At 46.0% G+C, this 27,420-nt stretch overlaps 1 protein-coding gene across 2 annotated transcripts in view; it reads right to left on the bottom strand.

The window, feature by feature from the left end:
• Positions 1-3,222: 3,222 nt before the first annotated feature.
• Positions 3,223-27,420, bottom strand: part of PHF12 (PHD finger protein 12) — a 50,728-nt gene continuing 26,530 nt past the window's right edge. Inside the window, exons 3-15 of one of the 2 annotated variants that reach the window (XM_066263178.1) lie at positions 25,496-25,568; positions 22,514-22,907; positions 19,299-19,419; positions 17,919-18,051; positions 15,586-15,750; positions 12,372-12,530; positions 10,982-11,777; positions 9,678-9,803; positions 8,052-8,195; positions 6,675-6,773; positions 5,645-5,727; positions 4,820-4,958; positions 3,223-4,462 (exon numbers count right to left, since the gene is read on the bottom strand). In XM_066263178.1, coding sequence (XP_066119275.1) covers positions 4,128-4,462; positions 4,820-4,958; positions 5,645-5,727; positions 6,675-6,773; positions 8,052-8,195; positions 9,678-9,803; positions 10,982-11,777; positions 12,372-12,530; positions 15,586-15,750; positions 17,919-18,051; positions 19,299-19,419; positions 22,514-22,907; positions 25,496-25,568 — 2,767 coding nt within the window. In that variant the 3' untranslated portion in view covers positions 3,223-4,127. The remainder of the gene's footprint in view (positions 4,463-4,819; positions 4,959-5,644; positions 5,728-6,674; positions 6,774-8,051; positions 8,196-9,677; positions 9,804-10,981; positions 11,778-12,371; positions 12,531-15,585; positions 15,751-17,918; positions 18,052-19,298; positions 19,420-22,513; positions 22,908-25,495; positions 25,569-27,420) is intronic. The other variant, XM_066263179.1, reaches the window with a different exon arrangement.

Genomic DNA, 27,420 nt, shown 5'->3' with positions numbered 1-27,420 from the left:
TTAATGAACATCTATTGTACTTGTTCTTTGTGTGTTGCTCTCTAGCTGAAGGCTTGCAGGAGGGGTTAACAGGGTGTGTGTGTGAGCCCTATGGGTATCAGTGTGTAGCAGAGTCCTTCGCTTCTGGAGAAGCTTGTGTACATGAATGCTCTTGTGTCTGAGCTTGTTTTGTCCTAGATACCTTGCCCTCCACAAACCCTTTTCTTTCTTTCCTTCTTTCTCTCTCTCTCTTCTCTCTTTTTCTTTCTCTTCCTTTTTTCCTTTTCCTTCCCTTCCTCCCTCCCTCCCTCTTTTTTTCTTTATTTTTCTCTCTTTCTTTCAAGATTTTTATAGAGAGGAGAGAGGAGAGAGAGAGAGGTGGTGGTGGTGGTGGAGGAGCTGGAAGCATCAACTCGCAGCGATTACTTCTCCTATGTGCCTTGACCAGGGAAGCCCAGGGTTGGAATAGCGACCTCTACACTCCAGGTTAACACTTTATCCTCTGTGCCACCACAGGTCAGGCTTTTTTTCTTCTTCTTCTTTTTTTGCAAGAGAAAGAGAGGGAGATGAGAAGCATCATCTTGTAGATGTCACTTTAGTTGTTCACTGATTGCTTTTGATGCGTGCCTTGATGGGGTGGGGTAAGGGGGCTCAAGCCAAGCTAGCAACCCTTTGCTCAAGCCAGCGACCTTGGTTGGGATCATGTTGACCATCCCATGCTCAAGCTGGCGATTTTAGGGTCAACGCTCTACCCATTGCGCCACCATCGGTCAGGTAAGTCCTTTTATTCTTATCCTCAACTTCTAGGATTATTCCCTATTCTTCTCACAGAGGCCAGGGAGGTGATACAGTGTGTTCAACATGGTACTATCAGTTAAGGGCTGTCAGGATTCACTTTCCTTAGTTTGTATCTTTCTGTCTCTGGCCCCCCACCCCAATTTCTGAAGGAAAGCAGGAAGAGAAAGTGTAACATTTATCTGACTTCCAGGAGGAAATTCTGTGGGAATGGTTCTCACAGGTGGTATAAATGGGTTAAGCTCCATCACTCAAAGTAAGCGACTGTGATGATAAGGTGACGGGAATAGCTAGAGAGGCAAAAGCAAGGATATCCTGGCCAGGTGAGTTGCCAGAAGGACCTAAAATCCAGTACAATTTAGTATCCACTATTTGACACTTATGGTGTGCCCATCAGTGTGGTTAGCCTTGGAAATATGGAGCTGAACAACATATTTGTTTCTGTCTTTAGGGAGTTCAAGAGGCCTATTAGGGCAGGGGCAAAGGTAGGTGGGTGGAAGCCTGGGGGCAGACCACAGATTCCCAGGGAAGTTTTCTATTTAGCTGTATTGTAGATCCAGGGTTCAATTGTAGATGTTGTGGGATGAGGTGAGGGATGGAATATTAAGGAAACAAATACATTCACCCCCAAAGCAAAAAGGTACTACTCACTTGAATAGTGCTGGGATAGACATGTAAGAGTCAGAGACTGTCTTCAGGAAAAATTTCCTGGGTAGTTTCTTATGTAAGGTCTTTGAGGAAGAAAGGTTGGAATTTTTAAAAATACTTTATTGATTTTACAGAGACAGGAGAGAAAGGGGAGCATGGAATGGGAAGTAACAACTCATAGTTGTTTCATGTTAGTTGTTCACTGCTTGCTTGCTGTATGTGCCTTGACCAGGGAAGCCCAGGGTTTCAAACCAGCAACCTTGGCATTCCAGGCCGAAGGTTTATCCACTGCGCCACCACAGGCCAGGCGAAAGGTTGGAATTTTTTTTTTTTTGTATTTTTCTGAAGCTGGAAACGGGGAGAGACAGTCAGACTCCCGCATGCGCCCGACCGGGATCCACCTGGCACCCCCACCAGGGGCGATGCTCTGCCCCTCCACGGCATGGCTCTGTTGCGACCAGAGCCATTTTAGCACCTGGGGCAGAGGCCAAGGAGCCATCCCCAGTGCCCAGGCCATCTTTGCTCCAATGGAGCCTCGGCTGAGGGAGGGGAAGAGAGAGACAGAGAGGAAGGAGAGGGGGAGGAGTGGAGAAGCAATGGGTGCCTCTCCTGTGTGCCCTGGCCGGGAATCAAACCCAGGACTCCTGCACGCCAGGCCGACGCTCTACCACTGAGCCAACCGGCCAGGGCCGAAAGGTTGGAATTTGATTTAACAAGAGGACTCAGGGCTTTAGAATTAAGGTAATGCACTAGACTCATCTTCTGAGGAATTGCTGTTGTAGAGAAGTGGTGGTTGAAGTAAAGAAACCTGTGTCACACCTGGGTCTAGAGAATGGATTTCTTTTTCCTTCATGACGTTCTTGAAACATTTAAATCAACAAGTTTCTCCACACTAGATTCTAAGCTCCAAGAGGCAGAAACCACATCTGCCTTGTTGACTGCTTATGGCAAATGATCTAAACCAAAATCCAAATCCTGGCAAGGGCCAGGCACAGAGGAAGGTAAAATGGTACTTGAATAAATTGTACCCAGCTAAGGCTAACAGGGAAAGGACAGAACCAGGTGATATTTCTCCTAGAATAGATGAGTAAAATATGACAGCAAATAATTGGAATAAAAGGGAGTCCCCAATTTCTTAGGTGAGAGCTCTAGACCAGAATGCAGAGGTCTCATGCTAGCTCATTTAATATCTTGGTTTTGGAGCCAATAAGAGCAGTGACCTGCACACTCTCAGAATCCGATCATCGAGCCATCTAAACTCCTTTGAATCACTCACAAAGCCACATAACAGCTCCCCTTAGCACAGGAGTCGGGAACCTTTTTGGCTGAGAGCCATGAACGCCACATATTTTAAAATGTAATTCTGTGAGAGCCATACAACGACCTGTGTACGTTAGGCATTATCCAATAAAAATCTGGTGTTGTCCCGGAAGATAGCTGTGATTGGCTCCAGCCACCTGCAACCATGAACACGAGTGGTAGGAAATGAATGGATTGTAATATATGAGAATGTTTTATATTTTTAACATTATTATTTTTTATTAAAGATTTGTCTGTGAGCCAGATGCAGTCATCAAAAGAGCCGCATCTGGCTTGCGAGCCATAGGTTCCCAACCCCTGCCTTAGCAGATGCACCCTTACCCTTCGATTAACCCCTCCACCTTAGGCTCACTTTTCTCCAACACTTCCCCCTTTCTTGACTTCTCTTGGGAAATATGACTTGTTCAATGAGATTGTGGGATCAAGATCTAGGGGAGGGTCCCTTCTCAGGGTGATGACAGGTAGGACAGACAGGCAGAAAACATAATTTGAAGTATTTTTGTTTTTTTATATACAGAATACAGGAAAGTTTCTGTAAAGTCTAAAACATTACAATTACTATGTACACTGGTACTAGTTGTGGGGTGGGAGAAGAGGAGAGAAGTGGCAAGAAAACAAAAAAAAGAGACAAAACCAGTTTACGACAAAAACATTTTTGCTACAATAGACAATTTGAAGAAAACGCTCTACCACATATAGTACTGTACAGTTTTTAAAAACATTGAAAAAATGTCATCACTAGATGTATTTACACAAAATCCAAATACACTTTTCCTTATTTGAAATAAAATAGATGGACAGCCAGAAAAAGGATTCATTTCTCATTTGTCCATAATACACAGTAGCTACCTGTAGTGCAACTGCCGCAGAAAGGGAAAGTAACTTGGAGGTTGGGAATCATGGAAGGAGGGTGGGTAGCGATCTTTATATTAAATAAAACAATGATATTGTATAGATTTTGCTGTATGAAAACTGTATTTTTTTTTAATATAAAACTATTGTCACTGCCACAAAATAGAACAAGTTTCTGATTATTTTACAACGGCGGGCGAGGGGGAGAGAGCAGGTGGGTGGGGAACGGTTTTGTGTTGGAGGAAGTGTCCAGACCATTGGCCTTGCCCTCCCTGCCCACGCTGTTCCTCAGCTCGGGTCTGCCGATTTCCCATGAAATGTTGAGTACAAATATATGTGCAAATGCCCCTAGAACTTGAGAAAAGAAAAAGGATCTTTAAAAAAGTCAAAAGGTTTTCTTCATGTCATGCAAAGATTGTAGTTGAAGGGTTTCTGGTGGAGTATAGAAAAAACCCGGGCTTGGTTTGTGTACATTTTTGCATTGCAGGAGTCTTGGGTTGGGGGATAGGCGGGTGATGGGGTAGCCACCAGTCCTAGGGAACGGAGTTGGAGCGCAGCACAGGGCCCTGGTGGGGCTTGAGAGACAGCTTCTCGGCCAAGACCCCATCTTGCAGCAGGCTGGCATCGCCTTTGGGCTGTTTGGTCGCAAACTCAGTGATGCTGAAGACAAACTGCAGACACCCCAGCTTGATGTAGCTGCCATGGTGCAGTAAGGCCGTGCCTTCCCAGCCGGCCCCACTGCCCCCAATCAAGCTTGAGCTGCTGGCTTTGCAATTGCAGGGTCTCCGTGGCGGCCCCTGGGCCTGGGAACTCATCATGGCTGCCTCCTCACTTGGCTCTTCATCCTGTTTCTGGTGCCGGTGGCGCCCTGGGAAAAAGGAGATGGTCACTTGAGAGGAACAGTGAGCAGCCCAACAATCCGGGCTATTTATCAGATGGGTCCTCGCACCTCCCCACTTTAAGTGCTACATGACTGGGGTGAGGAATGCTCAAAAAGGAGCGGTGGAGTTTGAAATCCCCAAACAGGTGTGTACACATAAATGGGTGCACAGCACTTGGTTCTCCATGGCCTTCCTTGGGTTCAGGGGTAAGAACCTGGCCAGTGGGACCAATAAGGCAAGAGACAGCACATCACTGGCAGCAAGCCAGTCACCCTGACCAGGGCCTTAGAAAATATGTCCAGAAATGGCAGGCTTTGGGGCCATGGGCCTCTGCTCCAACTTACTGATGACACTCTGCACTTTGGCAACAATACTGCTTGGGGGGGTTGGCGGGGTCTTCTCAGAGAAGTCACATGAATACAGCACATTGTCCACCGTTGTCCCGTGCTCACTGTAGTTTAACAGCTCATAATGTTTGGTATTCTGAGGAGGAGGAGGGAAGATAAGATGTGTGGTCTGCTGCGTGGGGCCTGGGGCTAAGGGGAGAGAGGACATATGGAGAAGGCTGTGCTGTTCTACCTAGGGAGCTCTTTCCTAATTGTGTTTATTCCCTCCCCTGTACCATTCAACTGGGGATCAAGAGTCACCTCCTGTGCGCTCTCCCCCTGGGGGCTGACCTAGGCCTTTCCCTTCTCCCTCTCCTTCCACAGGTGTGTATCAGCAGCGTGTTGTGGACTAACCCCTGAGCCTGTCTCCAAGGCCCTCTTTTCTCCAACTCTCCAGAGTCAAAGCAGCCCTGCCTAGGGTCTCTCTTATTGCTTCTTCTATCTTAAACCCTTTCTTGTCTCACCGGTCCAACTTTAATAAATGTACTCTCAAAATCAGAAACAAAAACAGAAAAGACCTCTTTAGGGAAGCTTTCCTTCTTAGGCCCCCTTCCCTACTCCTTTACTCGGCCTCCTCAGCCCCGGCTCCAATGCAATCACTGGCACATGAGATGATGAAACGCACAGGGTTGCACTAGGAGGACTTGGCTCCCTTCATTGCTCTAGCTACCCCTCCCCCACTTCCCGCTGAGCCTGTGATCAACCTCAGGCAACAGTAAAACCCAGTGCCTTGGAGAGGCCTCAGGTTGGGAGAGTTCCCTCCGACCCCTCAACACCCCTCACCTCATCGTAGAATATACAGGCATGTTTCCCGGACACGTAGTTACAGTGACCATAGTTTGTAAGGCACACGTCCATGTCTGCTCCTGCAAGGTGGCAGTAATGGAGGAAAAGACAGGCAGAAAACAGATTGTAAGGTTATGTGTGGGGGAGGGCAGGGGGCAGGGAGTTAGCTTCTGGGCAGGCACTAGAGACCCTGAGGGACAGGTTATTTCAGGGGCCCCTCCTTGACTTTTGAACTAAAGCTGATGTCTTTTTTAACCCCTTGCTGAAGTGCAGTTGTCTCTGCCAGCTGATTTGTTTTCGCACATGTGGCTGCTGCACAGAAGGGACTAGTGAGCTACGGAAGAGGATGGGATATTTCCATGAGAGAACAACATGAGGTGCAGGACCTATAAATCATATCACCTGAAAGAAAGGGAAATGTCTAGGCTAAGGGCCAGACATCTGTCTGTCCCTCTGTATAAGACAGAGGGCTAACTAAAGCTCAGGTATATGTGAGCCCTATAACATTTTCCAATACCTCCAGGGACAAAGTATTTGCTCTCTCTTTGGGTATTTCCTTGCAGTGTTTTTATTGATTGATTGATTTTAGAGAGAGAGGAAGGGATAGTACAAGGGAGAGAGAAAGGAAGAGAAACATCGACTTGTTGTTCCACTTATTTATGCATTCTTTGGTTGATTCTTGTAGGTGCCCTGACTGAGGACTGAGCCACAGCCTTGGTGTATTGGGACAGTGCTCTACCAACTGAGCTACCCGGCCACGGGGCCTTGCAGTGTTTTAAATGCCTCATTGAGTAGCAGTCAAGAGCTATCACCTTCCCTGATGCTATACTGGGTACAAAGCAAAAGGGCCTGAGACAGAGAAGACAAGCAGCTGTTAGTCTTCATTCTTCGTCCCTCTGGCTGAGACACTGATTAGGTTAAACCAGTCAGACTGGAGAGGGTGTCCCTTGCCCCTTTCTAGCCTCTGAGGGTAAGGGTGTTAGTCTCTAGGGCTGAACAGATTTAGCACCTCTTCCAGCTGACTCACCTGTCCCGATGTAGAGGGTTCGATAGCACATGTTCACAGCTCCTCCCAACCCTAAGAGAGGGTAGAACACAGCTCGGGCCTGTACCTCCTTTTTTTGCACTGCAAGACAAACACAGGGATAGGATCATTCAAAAAGTCAGAACTAGGCATTCAAACACAAACCAACAGATGTGTATCCATCCCCAGCATTAACAGAACCTGGATCTTTGGCTCATGGCCTGAAGAGTGTCATCCCACCTTGCCTGACCAACCGGTGGCGCACTGAATAGAGCGTCAGACTGGGATGCGGAAGGACCCAGGTTCAAGGACCCAGGTTCAAGACCCCGAGGTCGCCAGCTTGAGCACGGGCTCATCTGGCTTGAGCAAAAAGCTCATCGGCTTGGACCCAAGGTCGCTGGCTCGAGCAAGGGGTTACTCGGTCTGCTGAAGGCCCGTGGTCAAGGCACATATGAGAAAGTAATCAATGAACAACTAAGGTGTCGCAACAAAAAACTGATGATTGATGCTTCTCATCTCTCTATGTTCCTGTGTCTGTCCCTATCTATCCCTCTCTCTGACTCTCTCTCTGTCCCTGTAAAAAAAAAAATTATGTAATCTTTCCAAACTCCCAACTGACACTGGGCTACTTCAAATTGAGGCTCTCTCTCCACATCCACAGCATTTATCACATGGGGTCAAGAGGCATCAGAGCTTTGATGATAACCACAGAATTTAAGGATGATGGTACTTTAAGCTTTTGGCTGCTGGTTGGTTTGTCAGGAATATACTAACTGGAACTATAGGGAGGCTATGCAAAAAAAGAAGGCACAGGCTAGTGTTTCTCAAACTTTGAGGTGCATATAAATTGCCTGGATATCTTGTTAAAATGCTGATTATGATGTTGTATGGCTGAGGTGGGGCTCAGGATCCGCATTTTTTTCAAGTTCTCACTTTTTTTGATCTGGGGACTGTATTCTTAACAGCTAATGCTCAAAAGGATACCCTATGCAGAGTTAAGCTCTTTAGAACTTCCAGAAGTTAGACCAACTTATTTTGGTGCTCACCTTTTGGGAAACCCTCCTAACTTGAATATTTGAAAGCAATTGATTAGAAAAAACTACATGTATCCAAAGACACTCATAGCTGCTTTATGTGTCTCAAAGTGGACAGGTATGAGAGAAAGTTACAGTGTACTTCCTAGAGTCTGAGCTGAAAGCTGTGGGTGCCATCTTGTTCTTGATTTCTGAGAAAAGAAACCATGGTGCTTTATTACGCCCATTAAAGGCATCATCACATGGAGGATTAATATATTCAAAGCTGAAGACTCCATGGAGGGGAGCTGGCCATTCACACAGAGAGGAGATCAGATGGCGTGGTGTGGTAGGTGTGCATGCATACCTTCTGTGTGGTGCCCTCCAGAAACCAGTGGATGTGTCCCGACACTGCCTGGTGAAGTTTGGACCCGGGAGGGGAAAAGCTGATGTATTCTCTGCAAGGCCAGAAACTTGATCAGCTTCTCGTCCAGCATATTTATCTCGATTTCTATTAACCAAAGATAAAGATTAAAAAGCAGCTGAGGAGGAAATGGAATGTAGAAGTAGGCTAGGGTCACGGAACAAATAACTCTAAAATCCAGCCAAGTGCTTTTTTTCAAATAGCACAAAATACAAAGTGGCACAATGATCTGGGCCTGGGCATCTCACTAGTCATTTTCAGGGAGAGACAGGCCCCAATGCAGCCTGTGCAGGCGCTTCACAGTTGGGTACTGGATTTTAGGTAGAGTGGTCCTAGAAAGAGAGAGCAAGATAAACCACTTGCCTGTGTGAGGGAGGGCCTGGATGTCTGACATTGGGGCTTCGATTTCTACCCACCCTCTGTTTACAAAGATTGAGATGTGCCCCTGGTTCTCCTTGAATTTGGGAGCGAGATTCCTCCTGGTTTTATTCAAGTCCAGGTGATCTGCCTGTGGTGATTTTCTTCTCTTCTCACTGGTCAGATGGGCTCTGTTCTCCCTTCATCTTTGATTATGTGTATGTGCATAAAGCAGAGAGAGGAGAAGGGGCTTTCTTTCCTACACCACTCCCCTCACCCTCAGAGATCAGGCATCCCTATCCCCCACTGTTTAATTTTTAAATGTATTTATTGATATTTTTGAGAGAGGAGGAGGGGGGGAAAGAGGAAGAGGGAGAGAATTCATTTGATCCATTTATGTACACATTCACTGGTTGATTTTTGTACAGGCCCTGACCAGGGATCGAACCTGCAACCTTGGTATCAGGATGATGGTCTATCCTTGGTCGGTAAACTGTGGCTCGTGAGCCACATGCAGCTCTTTGGCCCCTTGAGTGTGGTGGCTCTTCCACAAAATACCACATGCGGGTGCTACCTCGATAAGGAATGTACCTACCTATATAGTTTAAGTTTAAAAAATTTGGCTCTCAAAAGAAATTTCAGTCGTTGTACTGTTGATATTTGGCTCTGCTGACTAATGAGTTTGCCGACCACTGGACTCTAACCAACTGAGCTCCCCTGCCAGGGCTTCTTCTGTCTCTTATTTTTTTTTTTTTGTATTTTTCTGAAGCTGGAAACGGAGAGAGACAGTCAGACAGACTCCCGCATGCGCCCGACCGGGATCCACCCGGCTCGCCCACCAGGGGGCGATGCTCTGTCCCTCCGGGGGCATAGCTCTGTTGCGACCAGAGCCACTCCAGCGCCTGGGGCAGAGGCCAAGGAGCCATCCCCAGCACCCGGGCCATCTTTGCTCCAATGGAGTCTCGCTGTGGGAGGGGAAGAGAGAGACAGAGAGGAAGGAGAGGGGGAGGGGTGGAGAAGCAGATGGGCGCTTCTCCTGTGTGCCCTGGCCGGGAATCGAACCCGGGACTTCTGCACGCCAGGCCGACGCTCTACCACTGAGCCAACCGGCCAGGGCCCTGTCTCTTATTTTTAATGAGCTAAATGCTGTGTAGGGACATCACCTTTATCACAGCAGCTGGTGGTAGTGCAGTAGCTCACTCAGTGACTCACCTCCATTGATGTCCATAAATGCTCGAAGTGAGTTGGTGAGGTCCACCATGGCAGTAGAGTTGGCTGGGAAAGAGGGTACGGTTAAAGCGTTTCCTATGGATAACGTGCCGGGGCTGACCTTGCCATCTGGGGATGGAGCAGGAAAACTGTTACTTACATCGCCTGAGGGAAACTCACCGGTCCAATCCCCCCACTGCTGAGACAGGCCTGGATTTCGTACCTAAGGTGATATTCCCTTCTTGATTCTCTCCCCATAGGCTCTGGAACTTCTAGAGCTAAAAACGTGTGGTGAGGAAGGGCAGATGGAACCATAATGTACCCGGGGATGCAAGAGTCTCCAAAGCACTGAGAACCAGTGATATTTACTGCTCTGGGGACCATGTTGGGGTACAGTCATTCTCTGGGTCATGACTACTTCCCTGCTACATCTACTCATTAAAATCAGTGCTGCCTGCCCCTGTAACTCCCACCTACTAAAATCTGGCCTACAAGGTGCAAAAATCTATCTGGGTTGGTATTAAGAGATAAACAGACAAGTAAAAAGCCTGAGAAGAGGGGCCATCCTGGGATCAGGGGCCCCCATGCAGAGAAGTCACAGTCACCCTATTACCAAGACGCCAGCTGACTAAGGAGGCGAGCTTCAGTTCAGACAGGAGAGACCACTGGTTCAGATGCTGGGGTCAGCAACCTCAAGGTCCTGAGTGCTGAATGGAGATAGCTGACAGCAGGCCCACACTAGGCCAAGTATGGCATGTGGCCAGAGGGCAAGCTTTTGGGCCAGAACCACCTCTAATGGGCATCCTATTCTGCAGCTCTTCTGAAGGCAGTGTTGCTTTCTAGCCCTGCTTTCCCTGACGTGAATGTTCCTTCATATAATCTGGCTCTGAGAGTCTGGATCAGGTGTGGATCATGGAACACTGAGGCCATCACCCAGAGCCTCAGCTGATCACAGTGGTTCCGGAGCACATGCTGCCTACCTCTAGGGTGATGGAACAATACAGGCAGAAGACTAGGCCTGGAAGGTGTGGGAAGGTGGAATCAGGAGACCCAGGCTGTAGTTCCAATTCTGCCACTGACTTGGTAGATCACCTTAAAGAAATCACTTAAGCTTTCAGACCAATAAAATGAAGACAAGTAAACGTGCTTTCTCTCTATCACAGGAATGGGGTGGGGGGAGGACAAATAATACAGAGATCAAAAACCTCTGTAATAGTCACAGAGATGTGTTTTTTGAAGGTTAGGTCTTATTTGCTAGGAAGATCATAAAATTACTCCAAATCACCCTAAGGCTGAGCAGTACTCACCTGATGATGGCGCTGGTGAGCAGAATCGTTGGTTGGCTCCGGTGGCCAAGATACCGTCTCCTGCTGCTTGAGGGGGAGTGAGCACCCGGGTGGCATTTGGGGGTGAGCCCAGTGGCCTTGAATCTGTCAACGGAGGTCCTATCTGTGATTGAACAGTCTTTCTTTGCAAAGTGCTGGTGTTCTCGATGCTGGCACAAGAGCTGGGAATGGAAGGGGGCAGGCTTGGGACAGGAACCAAACTCCTCTGGGGGCAAGAGCTGGGGCCAGTGGCATTCTCTGTCTTCACAATGATGCCGACGGTGTGGTTCTGAAGACCCCCAGCTGCTGGTGGCGTGAGGGGCCGGGGCCAGCCTTGCCGGTGTGAGAGGCCTGGTAGGGGGGTGTTGGCGCCTGGAAGTCGCCGAGGGTCCGTGGAATCAGTGGAGCTGTTATAGAGGTGTGGGCCATTGGCTTTCACCTCTGTGTTCACTGGCCCGTTGGCAGTCCCACAGGGGACTTTCTTGGATTTTTCCGCACAAGAACTGCAGCTGATGTCCTCTAGGGCTGGGGGTTGGTGGGGTGGAGAGCAGCTCAGGGAATTCTGGGTGCTAATCCCTGAGGGGCAGGACAAGGGACAGTGGGAAGGTGTAGGTGCCTTGTCAGCTGTTTGCAGGGAGGTGGTGATTGAGCTGTCAGTCACAATAATAGGCTTAATATCAGCCTTCTCTGTCTGTTCAGAGTCCCAATGCGAAGGCATCTGCTTAGCAGATAAATGTTTCAATATGCTGCACTGGAGCGCAACAACACTACAGAGCCACTGTAACGGAAGGAGAGGAGAGGAGAGGAGGGTAAGAGGCCTGGGAGGCGCTGGTCCTTGCTGCCACAGCGGCCAGGGCTACAGCAGAGCTGATAAACACTGTTTCCGAGGTCCCATCGCGAATGCCCAGAAAGGGTGTGCTTGACTCCTGATAGGATTCCATTTCCATTCCCAAGCAAGACTTGTTGGTATACTCAGCAGACAACACCCTGGTCAGCAGAGCTTGGGATTCCTGTTCTGGTTCTGCCCCTAAGGCTCACCTTGTGACCAATATTCAGCAAGTACCCTAAGCATTGGCTGTGTGTCCAGCACTATCACCTAGCCTCTCTATGGGTCTCCTGAACTCTTTCTACAAGACAGTTTTCCCATCTCACAGCACACTGGGAGACCGATGGAGAGAAGCAGACCGGTTGACTCTGTAGTTCTTACTTGCCTCAAGATCTGAGCCAGAGGTTCTCCCTGAAATATTCAACTCCTGGGGGGTAAGGTGGGAGTGTAGAAGATGGGGATGGGAATAACACTGAGGCTACTTCCAATAACAGCTGCAGTGAGATGGAAGATTAGATTTGGAATCCCAGCCCTGCCTTCACTCACCTCTTGCTGCTCTGCTTGGGTGGCTAAGTGCTCAGAGTTCAAAAGGTGCATCTGTGATTCCTCAGAGATCCCATTGCAGATCAGCTCCCCGTCCCGGATGGCCGCGGGTGCAATGAGTGGGGGTGGAAACTGGTACTGAGATTTTATAGCATCGGGAACCTGTTTAGGACAGATAGAAGAAGAAAGGAGAGGGAAATAGTGCCAATATGGCCAACTGATTACATTCTGACCATGCTCTTCTGTCTTTGGTGCTGACGCCCAAGTAATCATCATCCACTTGGGGGTTCACTGAAGACAACGTGGCTTGGTGGGATTCAACTGCTCTGTGCCACCATCTCTTTGCCTGACACATATACACACTAGTCACACTAGAAGGCACAGAAGTGGAAAGAGCAGACATGCCCCCCACTTTTCTTTATTAAAGTCTGAGGTCTAAAAAAGCCAGAAATTATTGCATGTTGCCTTCTGCTTTGGTCTGAAAAGTGGAAGACTGACATCAAAAGACTCTTGGCCCTGGCCAGTAGACTCAGCGGTAGAGCGTTGGCCCAGTGTGTGGAAGTCCCAGTTCGATTACTAGCCAAGGCACACAGGAAAAGCGCCCATCTGCTTCCCCACCCCTCCCCCTCTCCTTCCTCTCTGTCTCTCTCTTCCCTTCCTGCAGCCAAGGCTCCACTACAGCAAAGTTGGCTTGGGTGCCGAGGATGGCTCCATGGCCTCCGCCTCAGGTGCTAGAATGGCTCTCGTTGCAATGGAGCAATGCCCCAGATGGGCAGAACATCGCTCCCTAGTGGGCTTGCCAGGTGGATCCTGGCCAGGCACATGCAGGAGTATCTCTGCCTCCCTGCTTCTCAGTTCAGAAAAATACAAAAAAAGGTGTGTGTGTGGGGGGCTCTTATTAGTTAGGGTCAAGTTTGGGAGGCAACAATAGCTAAGAGATAAAAAGTTAAATGAGGTCACATTCATGGTAGAAACACTCAGCATGAGGCCTGGCTCTAGATAAGCACTAAATCAATGCCAGTTTTTTTCAATCATTCATTCATGACTCATGAAACAAAGACATTTTGTGGCACAGACAGAAGACACACTCTGAATCACACCATATAAGAATGAAAGAGCCACACAAGCAAGGAATCATTCATACATTCAACCAATATTTATTGAGCAGATCCTGAGTTTGGGCACTGTGCCAAGTCCTAGAGATCCAGAGATGAACAAAACTTAAGCCTTGCCCTCAAGGAGCTCACAGTCTAAGTAGGGGAGATAAACACAGAAACATTTTAGAATAAAGGCATGTCTAGTTATAAAAAACATGGAGAAGAGTGTTCATTTCTATCTGGGGGAGAGGCGCTTGGGATTAAAGGAGATTTTACAGGAAGGCAGTATTTGAAACTTGGACATTAAGAAGGAACTTCTCTGCAGACCAAGGGGAAACAGGGTAGCAGAGCAGCACATAAGGCAGAGACATAACAGTACCTGGTAGATTTGGGAAACATTTGGAGAATCAAAAGATTTGGTGACCAGGTCCTTAGGGGAGATAAGGGAAGAAAATCTGAAAATGGTTTTCTCTCTGTAGTCCAAGTATAAAATACTTTTCAGGCGATTTATGCCCTTGAATTTTCTTCAAGAATAGGGAAAACATTTTTAAAGGGAGCATAATAGCCTGACCAGGCGGTGGCACAGTCAATAGAGCGTTGCTCTAGTATGCTGAGGACCCAGGTTTGAATCCCCAAAGTTGCCAGCTTGAGCGCAGGCTCACCAGTTTGAGTGTGGTGTCATAGACATGACCCCATGGTCACTGGCTTGAGCCCAAAGGTCACTGGTTTGAAGCCAGGGATCACTGGCTCAGCTGGAGCCCCCACTGGCCCTGGCAAGGCACACATGAGAAAGCAATCAATGAACAACTAAGGTGCCACAACTACGAGTTAATGCTTCTCATCTCCCTTCCTGTCTGTCTGTCTCTCTCATTGGGGGGGAGGGGGAGCATCATAAAATGACAGGATTGCCTGGCCTGTGGTGATGCAGTGGCTAGATCATTGACCTGGAATGCTGAGAGTGTTGGTTCAGAACCCTGGGCTTGCCCAGTCAAGGCACATACAACAAACATGCAATGAACAACTAAAATGAAGCAACTATGAGTTGATTCCTCTCAATCCCCCCTCTCCTCTCTCTGTAATATTAATATCTTAAAAAAATGAAATAAAAAAATATAATGACAGGATTTTATGAAGGTCTTCTGGCCTGTTCATTTCAATAGATAGGCTCTCTTCCATATCTACATGGTGAATAACAGTCTAGATTTCTTTTTAACTAAGATATCAGGCATGCCACCTTTAATATACTCTACCCTCACTGAAAACACCTTAATTTAATTTTGGAACACTGGTGCTTCCATTGAAGTATAAATATTTATACAGTTAAGAAAGAGTTTGTTATCCAATTTTCAACAGTTAACATCTTGCTGGCGCTGACACCCACTGGAAGTGATGGGAGTGGTGTGATTTTAAAGTATGGCTGCCACCAAGTGGCCATATTTAGGAATTGCGGATTTACATTGGCACATAGAACAAACAGTCTGTTGGATTATTTGAAACGAGAAAACTCTCAATTTATATATAGGTACATAATGGGCTCTCTAGGTTAAATAAATGAGAGGACTGAATGGTTTATGAGAAATGGCTTCAATGCCCCCAAATGCTCTTCAACGAAGAAAATTTTCCTGTCAATCTTTGTGGATACACTTTAGCAACTGTCAAGTACATATATTAACAGCAGCCTGGAAGAAGGTTTAACTTTCTTTTATATATTTTCCTCTTAAGTTCCTCAGCTGGAATAGTTCCTCACGTCCACATTGCCCTCTGCTTCAACACCCTCACCTTCACTCACCAGACAGCTCTGGGAAAGGGGCCATTTAAAAGGAACAGATGGCAAGAATGCCAGGAGAGAAGCATGACAGCAGAGCACATCTAAATTTGGTGGAAGGGGCTAAAGGGCATTTATCCTCAGGAGAACTAAAGACTTGCAGTTTGAAGGCCTGCTTTGGGGTTTGGCCTTCATAATCCTGACCACCCACCGCAAGTGCTAAAATGGCCAGTCATATTCATTATTTGCTGAGATACCACAAACAAGTATCTGTAAAAGTGGGACCATGACCCTCTGTCTGTCCCATGAAGGCCATCAGAAACCATCATCCTGCCTGAACCAGGTTGTGACTCACCTTCAAGCTTCTCCTTTTGACCGACTGGAGCACGCGGCGGTTAGGAGGGTGCTTCTTGTGAATTCGGTTCAGGAAGTCCACTTTGACGACATGCTGTGAAATGGTGTCCTGAAAACGGTCAAACACCTGGCACCGATTACTCAGCGTCATATTCTTCTGGTTCAGCTAGGAACACAGTAGAAACAGTCCTGCAGTGAACCTCAAAAGGCATCCCTCTCCTAACTATTCTCTAGGTTAAACGGGCCAAATGGGGTTGTCTGTCGGGTTGGTATGTAAACTCTCCTGTCAGAGGGCTGGGAACATGCATGGAACTTTCTCCCTCAGCCCTCCAGCAAGGGAAAACTGGTATGTCCCTATTCCCCTAGAGGTTCAGGGCGGGGTTAGGGAGGAGCAGGAAATAGGGAATTAGCCAAGAAGTGCCCTTCCAAATTCAGCCTCTGACAGTCTTCTGTCCAGCTCAAACCACTCTTTGTCAGTGTTCCCTAACAGAGTTCAGGCTTCTGAGGAGATGCAGGCCTTGGCCCTCAAGAGACCCAGACTCTATTCGTATCAAGAGACTCTCCCATAGGATGCAGGACTGTTTCCCATACAGCACAGGAGTTTTTGGCTGACACAGCTGGAATCAGCACCAGAATCCTGTGTGTCCTGCCCCATTCCTCCTCCATGGTACCAGGGAGCATTAGCAAATCCATCTGTTCTATCAGAGCAAACCATCTTGTTCTATAAGAGGCTGAAAGCCTTGGGCTGCTTTCAGAGGCCAAAGGGAAGAATGAAAGAAGTTTGTGCAGCAGCATATAGAAACTATGCCACATTCTTTTTCTATATCTAGTCTCTCCTACACTTTAATTCAAAAGGAAAGATGTGTGGCAGCACCCTAATCAGTAAATTAGAAAAACCCCTCAGTGGCTAATAAAAATATTACATAATTTCTCATCTGTTGGAAAGGTGCTCTTTAAGATTCATATTTGGGCAACTAACTACTCATGGTTGCTTTTTTTTTTTTGGTTCAGTAGGAGGCAAAGCAAGATACTCACTCTAAGCCTCAGAGAGAAGCTTCCTCCTAGATAAACCTTTCTGAGCAGCATTAGTCAAATGAAGGGGGGGAAAGCAACTATTTTATTTTATGTGTGCAAGCCTACAACTGAGATTCCTCTCAGTGTAAAGTGGGAGCACACTCTCATGCTGAGGGCCAACAGTGATTCCATGGTTATCACCATTTGACAGGCGATGTCTTATGCAATAACATTTTTAATTTGGAAAGTCTATTCTTATGAGGGAGTTGCTTCTCCTGAAGCCCTCTCCTATTTGATTTGGTGACTATTCTAAGTGCCTGTAAGGAAATGTCTTAAAACCTCCTCTGGAAATAGCAAACTATGAATATAAATGCAATGATAAGGTGATTGTAAAGAATTAAATAAGAGAAGGAAAAGAGCCTCATTTGGTGCCTACGACAGATCAGGGGTTCAATAAATGGTTGACTGTTTGGAATATCACTTCCATGTCAATTATCTGGAATTATTGGACAGTAGCTAATTCCTGTGATATAAGAATAAATACTGCCTGACTAGGCGGTGGCGCAGTGAATAGAGCGTCGGACTGGGATGCGGAGGACCCAAGTTTGAGACCCTGAGGTAGCCAGCTTGAGCGTGGCCTCCTCTGGTTTGAGCAAAGCTCACCAGCTTGGACCCAAGGTCGCTGGCTTGAGCAAGGGGTCACTTGGTCTGCTGTAGTCCCATGGTCAAGGCATATATGAAAAAGCAATTAATGAACAACTAAGGTGTTGCAATGAAAAACTGATGACTGATGCTTCTCATCTCTCTCCGTTCCTGTCTGTCTGTCCCTGTCTATCCCTCTCTCTGACTCTCTCCCTGTCTCTGAAAAAATAAAAATGAAAAATAAAATAAAGTGGTTCCATTTATTAAAAAAAAAAAAAAGAATACTTTATAAGTTTTTTAGTTTTGTTTCCTCTAAAAACAAGAGGCAGGAAAATATGGAAGCAACTACTATGGGAGCATTTATTTCCATAAGGTTGGATCTAATTTACCCCATTTAAGGATCTACCATCAACTGCTTAAATCATTGTGGAAGAAAATTATTCATGAACAGCCTAGTGCTAGTAGGTTAAGTCTGCCTGTACAGCTAAACAAGGCATTGTAAGGAAAGGCAAAATGCACAGCTGAGCCATGTCAAAATAATTGGAATTGAGTAGGATGGTCTGAAGAAACCAGCATCTGAAAGATTACAGTGAATTCTGGTACAAAGCTGATCTTACTATGCTTTCTACTGAATCAGTCCAGGCTCCAGCTGGACTGAAGGGACACCTCTGTGCTTACCACCACATGTTCGATATGGTTCGGACACATCCATCTGCCCAGGGGCATGGCAGTGAGTGGTGGCTCGAGGCAGTCCATATGGAACAGGAGGGGGCAATAGTCACACTGGATGAGAGGGGCCACGCGACAGCTCCTGCAAAAAAAGAGATGTAGGCCATTTCTGTGGCAAGATGGGAAAATTCAAACCACCTCTGCATTGTGGAACAAGTTCCCCTCCTTAATCCTAACAACGCTCTCACATGTCCTCCTCTCCCAATGATTCAGTTACATTCACGATTAGGAAGATGGATGAAGTTGGGGGCGACCACCAGGCTCTCCATTATTCTCTCTTCTAAGAAGACTGTGTTTTGTCAGGAAGTGAATGTTTACTTGGAGTATAGCTAAAGTGGCTGTCAGAGCATGAATGATCAATGTTCAGTACCCAGTGAGGGAAGATAGCCAACTCTACTCTGATCTTTCTACTATTTCTTAAAAGAAAGCAACTACTTCATTTAAAAAAAAATTTTATTAGCAAACTTTCTAAAGTCTAGCACATTAAGAATTTTTTCTTCTGCATGAAGCACTCAGAAAATCTGACAACCATAGAGAGTTGTGCTGGGAAAATGATTTTGTAATGTATTCATGTAACCATAATTAAAGGGAGGGGGCTTAAGCAGATGCCAATTATGATTCGTAATTATGATATTCCTTGGGTCCTCAAGATGCACTGGAGCCACAATTTGGGCCTGGCTCAGAGCTCTACTGCTCTGGTATCTAGTCCCCTAGAGCTTTTGCTGTGGAACATTTCTTTTTCATATTTTTTTCTCCTGTTATCCTGCTCTTCTAACACATCTAAACAACAAATCCATCTTCAGTAACTGAAGCAGCTGGTTCCAGTCAGTGAAGAGATCCTATCTGAAGGAAACCAGTGTCCCTGGGAAGCTATAACTGGGACAACCTAGAGCTAGAGGCTTTTGGAAGTCATCACGTCTAATGCATATGAGCTACCATGAATACCTATATTACTTTTAAACTCACTTTAGTGATTTAAAAATTATTTGCTGCTTCTAGAGATTTGTGTCTCTGCTGGCCAGAATTCTTCCTGATAGCTAGTCTAAATATCTCAGACTTCAGTTTAACTTCAACTCCTCTTGTTCTAGCCCCTATAAACACAGTTTACAGTACTTTGGTACTGTGATTCTTCAGGGAATTTATTGTTAAGACATTCAAGACTCTGATCAATTAGTCACCCAGTCTCTCTGCTCTCACATCATCAACATATAAGTGATCTAAATTTAGCAAACAGTTTAAGAGTGTGATGGAAAAGGCAGACAACCCCCACCCCCCGCCACATTACTTGCTGAATATGAAGAACAGCCCCTTAGGATGGAAGAAACATACCTATTACACGTGAAGCAGACTTTGACTGGTAAGGGAACAAGACCATTGTGATCTAACTCATGCTGTGTCTTCTTAACATTTTTCCCTGTGGTTTCCTCCTTTCTTCTTCTCTTGCTAGAACCTAGAAGAGAAATTGGTGGTGCTGAACTATCTTTAGGTGCAGAATTTCTGGCCTGAGATATGGAAACAATGAAGTGAAAGGAAGAGATCTCAGTAAAAGCATGTGCTCTAGACACAGATCTCTTTCTGAGGCCCCCTAGGCTGGCTTCAAGTGAGAAAAAGAATTAGAAGGAAGATTGAGACATAAGTCAAAACTTTGATCAGAGGTCACTTGTTCTGTGGCAGAAACATATCGAAATGTTTGCAAACATAAAGTGGTCAGAAGCCTAGGTTAGATGCTTGCAACCTAAGAAATAGGTCAAAAAGCCTATTCAATGGAGTGGCTGAGGAAAAGACTACAATGTCACTGTATTTTAACAGAAATCAGAAAAACTTTGACCCTATATGTGCCAATTTCACTTTCTCTGAAAGAGGAAAATAAGATCTATAAGCTTTAAGGGATTCAGTAGAAGCCATGACTTGATTAAAAAAATAAAAGAGGGTAATATCTATCAAAAGTATAAATAAATAAATAGTTTTTGACCCAGAAATTCTATTATTAAGAATTTATCGGGTCCTGGTCATTTGGCTCAGTGGTAGAGGATTGGCTCAGTGTGTGGATGTCCCAGGTTCGATTACCAGTCAGGGCACACAGGAGAAGCACCCATCTGCTTTTCCACCCCTCCCCCTTCCTCTCCTGCAGCCATGGCTCGACTGGAGCAAGTTGGCCCCAGTGCTGAGGATGGCTCCATGGTCTCCACCTCAGGCACTAAGAGCTCGGTTGAGCCTGGGCAATGTCCCATATGGGCAGAGCATCGCCCCCTAGTGGGCTAGCCAGGTGGATCCTGGTTGGGGTGCATGCGGGAGTCTGTCTCTCTGCCTTCCCTCCTCTCACTGAATAATAATAAAAAAAATATTTATCTTGGCAGTGGTGCAGTGGATAAGGTGTCAGCCTGGGATGCTGAGGACCCAAGTTTGAAACCCCACAGTTGCCAGCTTGAGCGCGGGATCATAGACATGACCCCATGATCATTGGCTTGAGCTCAGAGGTCACTGGCAAGGGATCACTGGCTTGGCTGGAGCCCTGAGGCACATATGAGAAAGCAATCAAAGAGTAACTAAGGTGCCACAACTATGAGTTGATGCTTCTCATCTCTTTCCCTTCCTTTCTCTCTTTTTCTTGTGCGCACAAAAAAAAAAAAAAAAAAAAGGAACTTATCCTACAGATACACACTCACATGTACACAATGATGTATTTACAGAGTTATTGAAGCCCGATCTATAGAAACAAAAGATTACTCTCTGCACTTGGCCAGGTGGCTTAGTGCAGAGAGTATCATTCCAGTGTACCGAAGCTGCGGGTTCATTCCCTAGTCAGGGGACATGGAAGCAACCAGGGAGTGCACAACGAAATGAAACAATGAGTTGATGCTTCTCTCTCTGACTCTCTTTCTCTGCATCCCTGCCCCCAAATCAATGGAAAAGTAATTAGAAAAAGAGAAAAAAGAAAAAGAAAGCTTAGGAAAACCCCGAATGTCCATCAACAGGAAGTTAAATAAGTTATGGTACATCTATATAATAGATCGTTATGCAATTATTAAGAGAAACTGAGAATGTCTATATTAATACAGAAAGATCTCTATATAGAGCACATTGTGAAGTAAAAAAAGCAAGGCGTAGAACAGTATATCAAGTACATTATTTTTCCCCCTTCTTTTCCAAGTGAGAGGAGGGGAAATAGACTCCCTACATGCACCCCGGTCAGGATCCACCCAGCAACCCTCATCTGGGGCTGATGCTCTACCCATCTGTGGACATGCTCCCAACTGAGCTATTTTTAGTGCCTGAGATGGAAAGTCCATAGGGCCATTCTCAACACCCAGGCCGAGGTGCTTGAACCAATTGAGCAATGGATGCAGGATGGGAAAAGAGAGAGAAAAAGAGATGAGAAGAGGGGTGGAGAAGTAGATGGTGGCTTCTCCTGTGTGCCCTGTCCGAGAATCAAACCTGGAACAGCCACATGCTGGGCTGATGCTCTACCACTAAGCCCATTGGCCAGGGCCTCAAGTATACTATTTCAGGGGGAAATAATGAGCATATATCCATATTTGCTTATATATGCACAAAGATCTTCTAGAAGGAGATACACAAGAACCAAAGAATGGTTATCTGTGAGAGGTGGGAAGGTAGTGACTTGGCAAATCGCAGACAGGAGTGGGAGGGAAATTTTTCACTGTAACCCTTTTTACATTTTTTGATTTTTGAACCACATGAGAGAGAGAGAGAGAGAATGTGTGTGTGTGTGTGTGTGTGTGTGTGTGTGTGTGTGTGTGTGTATAGTGATACTGGGGCCCTGATTGGATAGCTCAGTTGGCTAGAGCATCGTGCTGAAGCACAGAAGTTGTCAGTTCAATCCCCGGTCAGGGCACATATAGGAACAGATCAATGTTCCTGTTGACTCTGTCTATATCTCTCTCTCCTTTCCTTTCTCTCTAAAATCAATAAAATAAACATTAAAAAGAAAGTGATACTAGGGCCCTGTCGGGCTGGCTCAGTGGTAGAGGGTTGGCTTGGTGTGTGGATGTACCGGGTTCGATTCCCAGTCAGGGCACACAGGAGAAGCACCGTTCTGCTTCTCCAACCCTCCCTTTCCCTGTTCCCCCTCCCCCCCCTCCTCTCTCTTCACCTCACGCAACCATGGCTTGACTGGCTTGAGCACATAGGCCCCGGGAGCTGAGAATGGCTCTGTGGAGTGTCTGCCTTAGGTGCTAAAAATAGCTTGGTTGCAAGCCTGGCCCTAGATGGGGTTGCCACGTGGATCTCGGTCAGGGTGCATGCGGGAGTCTATATATCTCCCCTCCTCTCACTTGGAAAAGAAGGAAAATAAACAAGAAAACAAACAACTCCCCCCAAAAAGTGATAGTGGGAAGAGTTTATAGAACATTGAAAAGCATTATAAAAACTAAAACCTTTAGAAATCTCTCCAAGAAGAACCAAGAACAGCATAAGATAGCGGCCACATAGACAGTGACCCCATAAGCAGCATTGCCCTTTGGCTGAACAATAATCCTCTGGGGAAGCTGGGGTAGGAGAGGAGATATAATGGTTTGGCTAACCTGGTAGTGCAGTGGTACAAGTCAGTTCATTGGGCAACTGGAATTGGGTGGGGTTTCGCTCCATGGCGGCGGCAATCAGCAGCTCAAAGGGCCGCCTTAGCTGGGGCTGCACATAGTCTGGCTCTGCTGCCACTGGCTCTTCATCCACATCAATGATGTCTTCATCAACGTCGTTCTGCTCAGAGGTCGGGGTCTCTGTACTAGCATTGGATGTGGGTGTGCCAGGCCGGCTGGCTCTCCTCTCTAGGATCCGGGCATGGGCAATGGCCTTGAATTCAGTTTTGCTAGCTGATCTGTCCAACAAATCAGTGTCACTGCTGGGGGATGTAGTCCGTTTGCTGGATTTGTCCACCAGTCCATTAACATGGCCCAGCTCCTTTTTCTGCTCTCGTTTCTGTACAAATGAACAGGTGGGGCCCATCACAGAAAGTACCAAAACAGTGGATGCTACAAAGTCCTGTTAGACTACTAATCAAAATTATGAAACTTACAGACTCATTCACCTGGGGACTTAGAACACAGGTTTGTTAAAAGCTGAGAAAACTATAGCGAAAGTAAACTAAAGAAAACTACTGTAGGAGGGACTCACCAAAAACACAGGAAGTTAGAAACAATTATACACATTACACATCATTTCATCTAAGTCATCATATGATACACAATATCTCTATATAAAGTAGAGGGTAAAGGGATAAACAATACAGTGAGAATAAGCTCACTGACAACGAGAACAGTGAGAACAACATAGCAAGAACCAACAGGATCACTGTAGTTTGACATGGAGCAATATCTTGACCTCCTCAATGGTTTTAAGAATTTTGCTCAAAATAAAGCCTGCAAAAGCAAAGGTAATGGGTTAAATCAGCAAGCAGAGCTCCCTGTCCAGGGAGACTGGGTGCTGGCCTAGAAGGTAACTGCACTACAAGGTGGAAGGGTGGTGAGTGAATGGTAGGGACTCAGCAATCATGGTGGCTTTCAATGTCTCAAGTTTAATTAGAATTCTAATATTGACACTTCTTTGAATGGGAAAGTGGAGAAATGAAAAAAGACTAGGCGTACTCAGTAGGACTAGATGACTGACACTCCATTTTCCTCTAGGACTCCAAATAGAGTGGTCAAATGAAACTAACACTAGTTGCCAGTCAGGTGACCTGGGATCTTATCCCAGTTCTGCCACTGATTTCCTATGACCTTGGGTGACTGGCTGGTGGGTGGGAATTTCTCCATCTGTAATGGCAGTCTAGTAAAACCTTTCTTCTCCTCTCAGGGATATGGTGACAATAAAAGAGGGTCATATATATAAAAGGATGGTTCTGAGTTAGGAGAATCTAACCTTCCCTAGGAATAGGACCTGAACATCACAGGTTGATGAGGCTCAGGAAATGCATCATTTCAATCCACTTCAGTGTAATTTTTTGGAGGCCGAAGTGGGGAAGAGGTGATGGTAGTGGAAAAGATATATTTGGCTCTGGTAGGCAAAGAGGGTCATCTGAAAGCAGGTCAAGTGGCATTTCAGAAAAAGAATACTATGTTAGAAAAAGGCATACTGTAATACCCACAAAGTAGCTCTTCTTCTAGAAAAGTGATGAAGAAGTAATAGAGCTTTGGAGTGAGACAGAATTTTGTTCAAATTTTGGCTCTGTCGATTCCTTTTAGTCCTTGAGAAAGTTTTTCTGCATTTGTGAGCCTCAGCTTCTTCCTTTCTAAAATGAAGATATTACCACCAGGACCCACGGATGGCTATATGGATTAAATGAGATAACATGTGTAAAATACCCAGCATATGATGGGTACTAAACAAGTATTAGTTCCTTTTCTCTACCCTCTTTTCCTGGCTTCACATCTTATCCCTCAGCCATTTCTAACTCTTTCATGTCCAGCTTCTTTGAGTGGCAAGTTTCTGAAAGCCTTTCTGGCTTGCAAGTATTTCTAACTGGCCCTGCTCTAATCTAATGAGGATGCACAAGAGATCTTGGCAAGTGAATAGGCTGGAGGACAGCTTGTTTGTGGATTTTAGGAGAACTCAAACTACAGCTGTACTTAGGTGGCTGAATTGGCCTTGGCTTGCTTTTTAATAGGAACCCTTGTGAACACACTGAAAAAATAATGTCTGCCTAACTGTTTACCTTCTTCTTAAAGGCTGAAAACTGTTACACATAAACCACAACCTCTGAATCATCTCATCCTGTTTCTGCAACCAAGGAAGTCATCATTCACAGTGATATCATGTTCAGAGGCTGGGAAAACAGAAGTGATGTCACAATAAAGGAAAGTTACTTGGTGTGTAATTAGTATGAGGGGAGGGCAGAGGGCAGCTTACAATTTGCAGACAAACTGCAATCCACAGCCTATTAATTTGAGGATTGGTTGTTTCATAATCTGGGTGGTAACACACCTACTTCCTTTTTTGATAAGGGATAATGTAGCTTTTGCATAACAGAAAATCTCTCAAAGTAGAAAATGTTCTCAAAGCCAGTACTGAATTATCAAAGTCAAAGGGAGGGGAGCTAAAGAGAAATTAGGGAACCTGGGGTACAAGGGGATTCAAAGTACCCCCCCCCCCCAGACCTGGCTAAGCCTTTGGACTTATTTGACTTGGGGTGAGGGAAATCCTTTTTTCATCAAGCTGGAGAAGCAGCCAGCTTTTTCTTGAGCCATTTTCAGCCATGGATATAGTTGCCACATTTAGGCCACTTACAGGCGGTCTACAAAGGGATCAGACTATTCCTATCACTAGTGAATGAACATGGCTTAGTAAATTAACACACCTCTTCTGCCCATTTCAGCAGCCTATGTTTGAATTTTAGGCCCTACTGGATTCCAAACAGTAACCATGAGGAGAATGTGGGTGATTTCAGGACTGGAAGAGACAAGAAGAAGGGACAAAAATGCCTTCAGGGCCAGGCCATCTTAGTTTGAAATATCAATGCTCCAGATCCAGCACTCTGAGCAAAGCCTTCAGAAAGCAGCGTTATTTATTACCTTTCGACGAACAGTACACCGGTGACACATCCACTCCCCAGGAGGCAACATCTCTTCACTCAGTGGAGGGTTACTGCAGGGAAAAGACAAAGGCAAGACTAATTAACTAACCCTTTGAAGAAGCAGGAAAAAGCCTAGCTAGGTCTCGCACAAAGCCACCTGTCCCTCAACTCTTGTTTTGGCCAGTCCTACAGCACTGCTAGGGCTCTCTCATCCTTCAACATTCTTACTTACGTCCTTGCTGGTTAGCTCAGTTAGAGCATCATCCTGAAACACCAAGGTTGTGGGTTCAATCCCTTGTAAGGGCACATATGGGAAACCACCAATGAATGCACAGCTAAGTGGAACAACAAATGAATGCTTCTCTCTCTAAAATCAATAAATCAAACAATAAAATATGCGTTCTTGGCATAATTTACAGTAACCTAAAGAGTAAGCATCCCTTCCCACATCTCAGAGAAGCCAAATCCAGGGCTATTCACACTGGCCTTATAGGGATCAGATATAAAGACTAGTTTGGAACTTAGTCATTCCCAAACTGCATCACGTTAATAAAATCACTGATAGGTCTTCTCCACTCTTTTCAGTCTGTTAGTTTAAGTAAAGGCCTCCCATCTGCTGTTCAAAGTCTTTTTCTTTTTCTTTTTTTTTTTTTTAATTTTATTTATTCATTTTTAGAGAGGAGAGAGAGAGGGAGAGAGAGAGACAGAGAGAGAGAAGTGAGGAGGAGCTGAAAGCATCAACTCCCATATGTGCCTTGACCAGGCAAGCCCAGGGTTTCGAACCGGCAACCTCAGCATTTCCAGGTTGATGCTTTATCCACTGCGCCACCACAGGTCAGGCTGTTCAAAGTCTTTTAAACATGGTCCCATTTCATCTTCGAGGCCTCTGTCAGGCATACTTCTTAGTCAAACTGAAGGCTTGCTATCTCTACCTCTTGAACACTCTTCCCCTAGAAAGCCACGCCTATCAAAACCCTATACATCTTGTAAGTACTGCCTCAATCAGCCTATGGTAGATTAAAGATGGCTGCAAATTCTTTGGCACTCCTTCCATCCAAAGATAGTTCACAGGCCCTGGCTGGTTGGCTCAGCAGTAGAGTGTTGGCCTGGCGTGCGGGGGACCCGGGTTCAATTCCCGGCCAGGGCACATAGGAGAAGCGCCCATTTGCTTCTCCACCCCCCCCCTTCCTCTCTGTCTCTCTCTTTCCCTCCCACAGCCAAGGCTCCACTGGAGCAGAGATGGCCTGGGCGCTGGGGATGGCTCCTTGGCCTCTGCCACAGGTGCTAGAGTGGCTCTGGTCGTGGCAGAGCAAAGCCCTGTAGGGGCAGAACATCGCCCCCTGGTGGGCAGAGCGTCGCCCCTGGTGGGCGTGCCAGGTGGATCCCGGTCAGGCGCATGCGGGAGTCTGTCTGTCTCTCCCCGTTTCCAGCTTCAGAAAAATACAAAAAAAAAAAAATAATAATAAAAAAAAGATAGTTCACTTCCTTCTTCTTGAATTGGCTTGTCTTATGTCTTGTTTTGATCAACAGAATGCAGCAGAGGTGACAATGCTGTAACTTCCAAGCTGGGTTCTTAAGAGATCTGCAGATTCCATTTTATATACAGTTACAATGTTCTGTCTCAGAGGCCTGCTGTGCTGTGAGAGGCCACACAGTGGAGACTAAGGCACTCCAATTAACAGCTTCTGTTCAACTCAGGCCAACAGCCAGCACCACTACTGCTATGTGACTGTTATCTTGGACCATGCTAACTCAGTTGAACTTCCAAACGATGTAGTACCAAACACATAGAAGAGAAAAACCACCCAGCTGAGCCCAGTTAATACAAACTTGTGAGAGATAATAACTTAGTGTCTGTTTTAAGCCATGAAGTTTTGAGGTAGTTTGTCATACAATAATAGGTAACTGAGGACAGCTCTTCCA

The sequence above is a fragment of the Saccopteryx bilineata genome, chromosome 2 (assembly GCF_036850765.1).
Source record: "Saccopteryx bilineata isolate mSacBil1 chromosome 2, mSacBil1_pri_phased_curated, whole genome shotgun sequence".
NCBI classification, from domain to species: domain Eukaryota; kingdom Metazoa; phylum Chordata; class Mammalia; order Chiroptera; family Emballonuridae; genus Saccopteryx; species Saccopteryx bilineata.
Note: the sequence above shows the minus strand (reverse complement) of the source record. Positions and strands in the feature narration are given on the sequence as shown.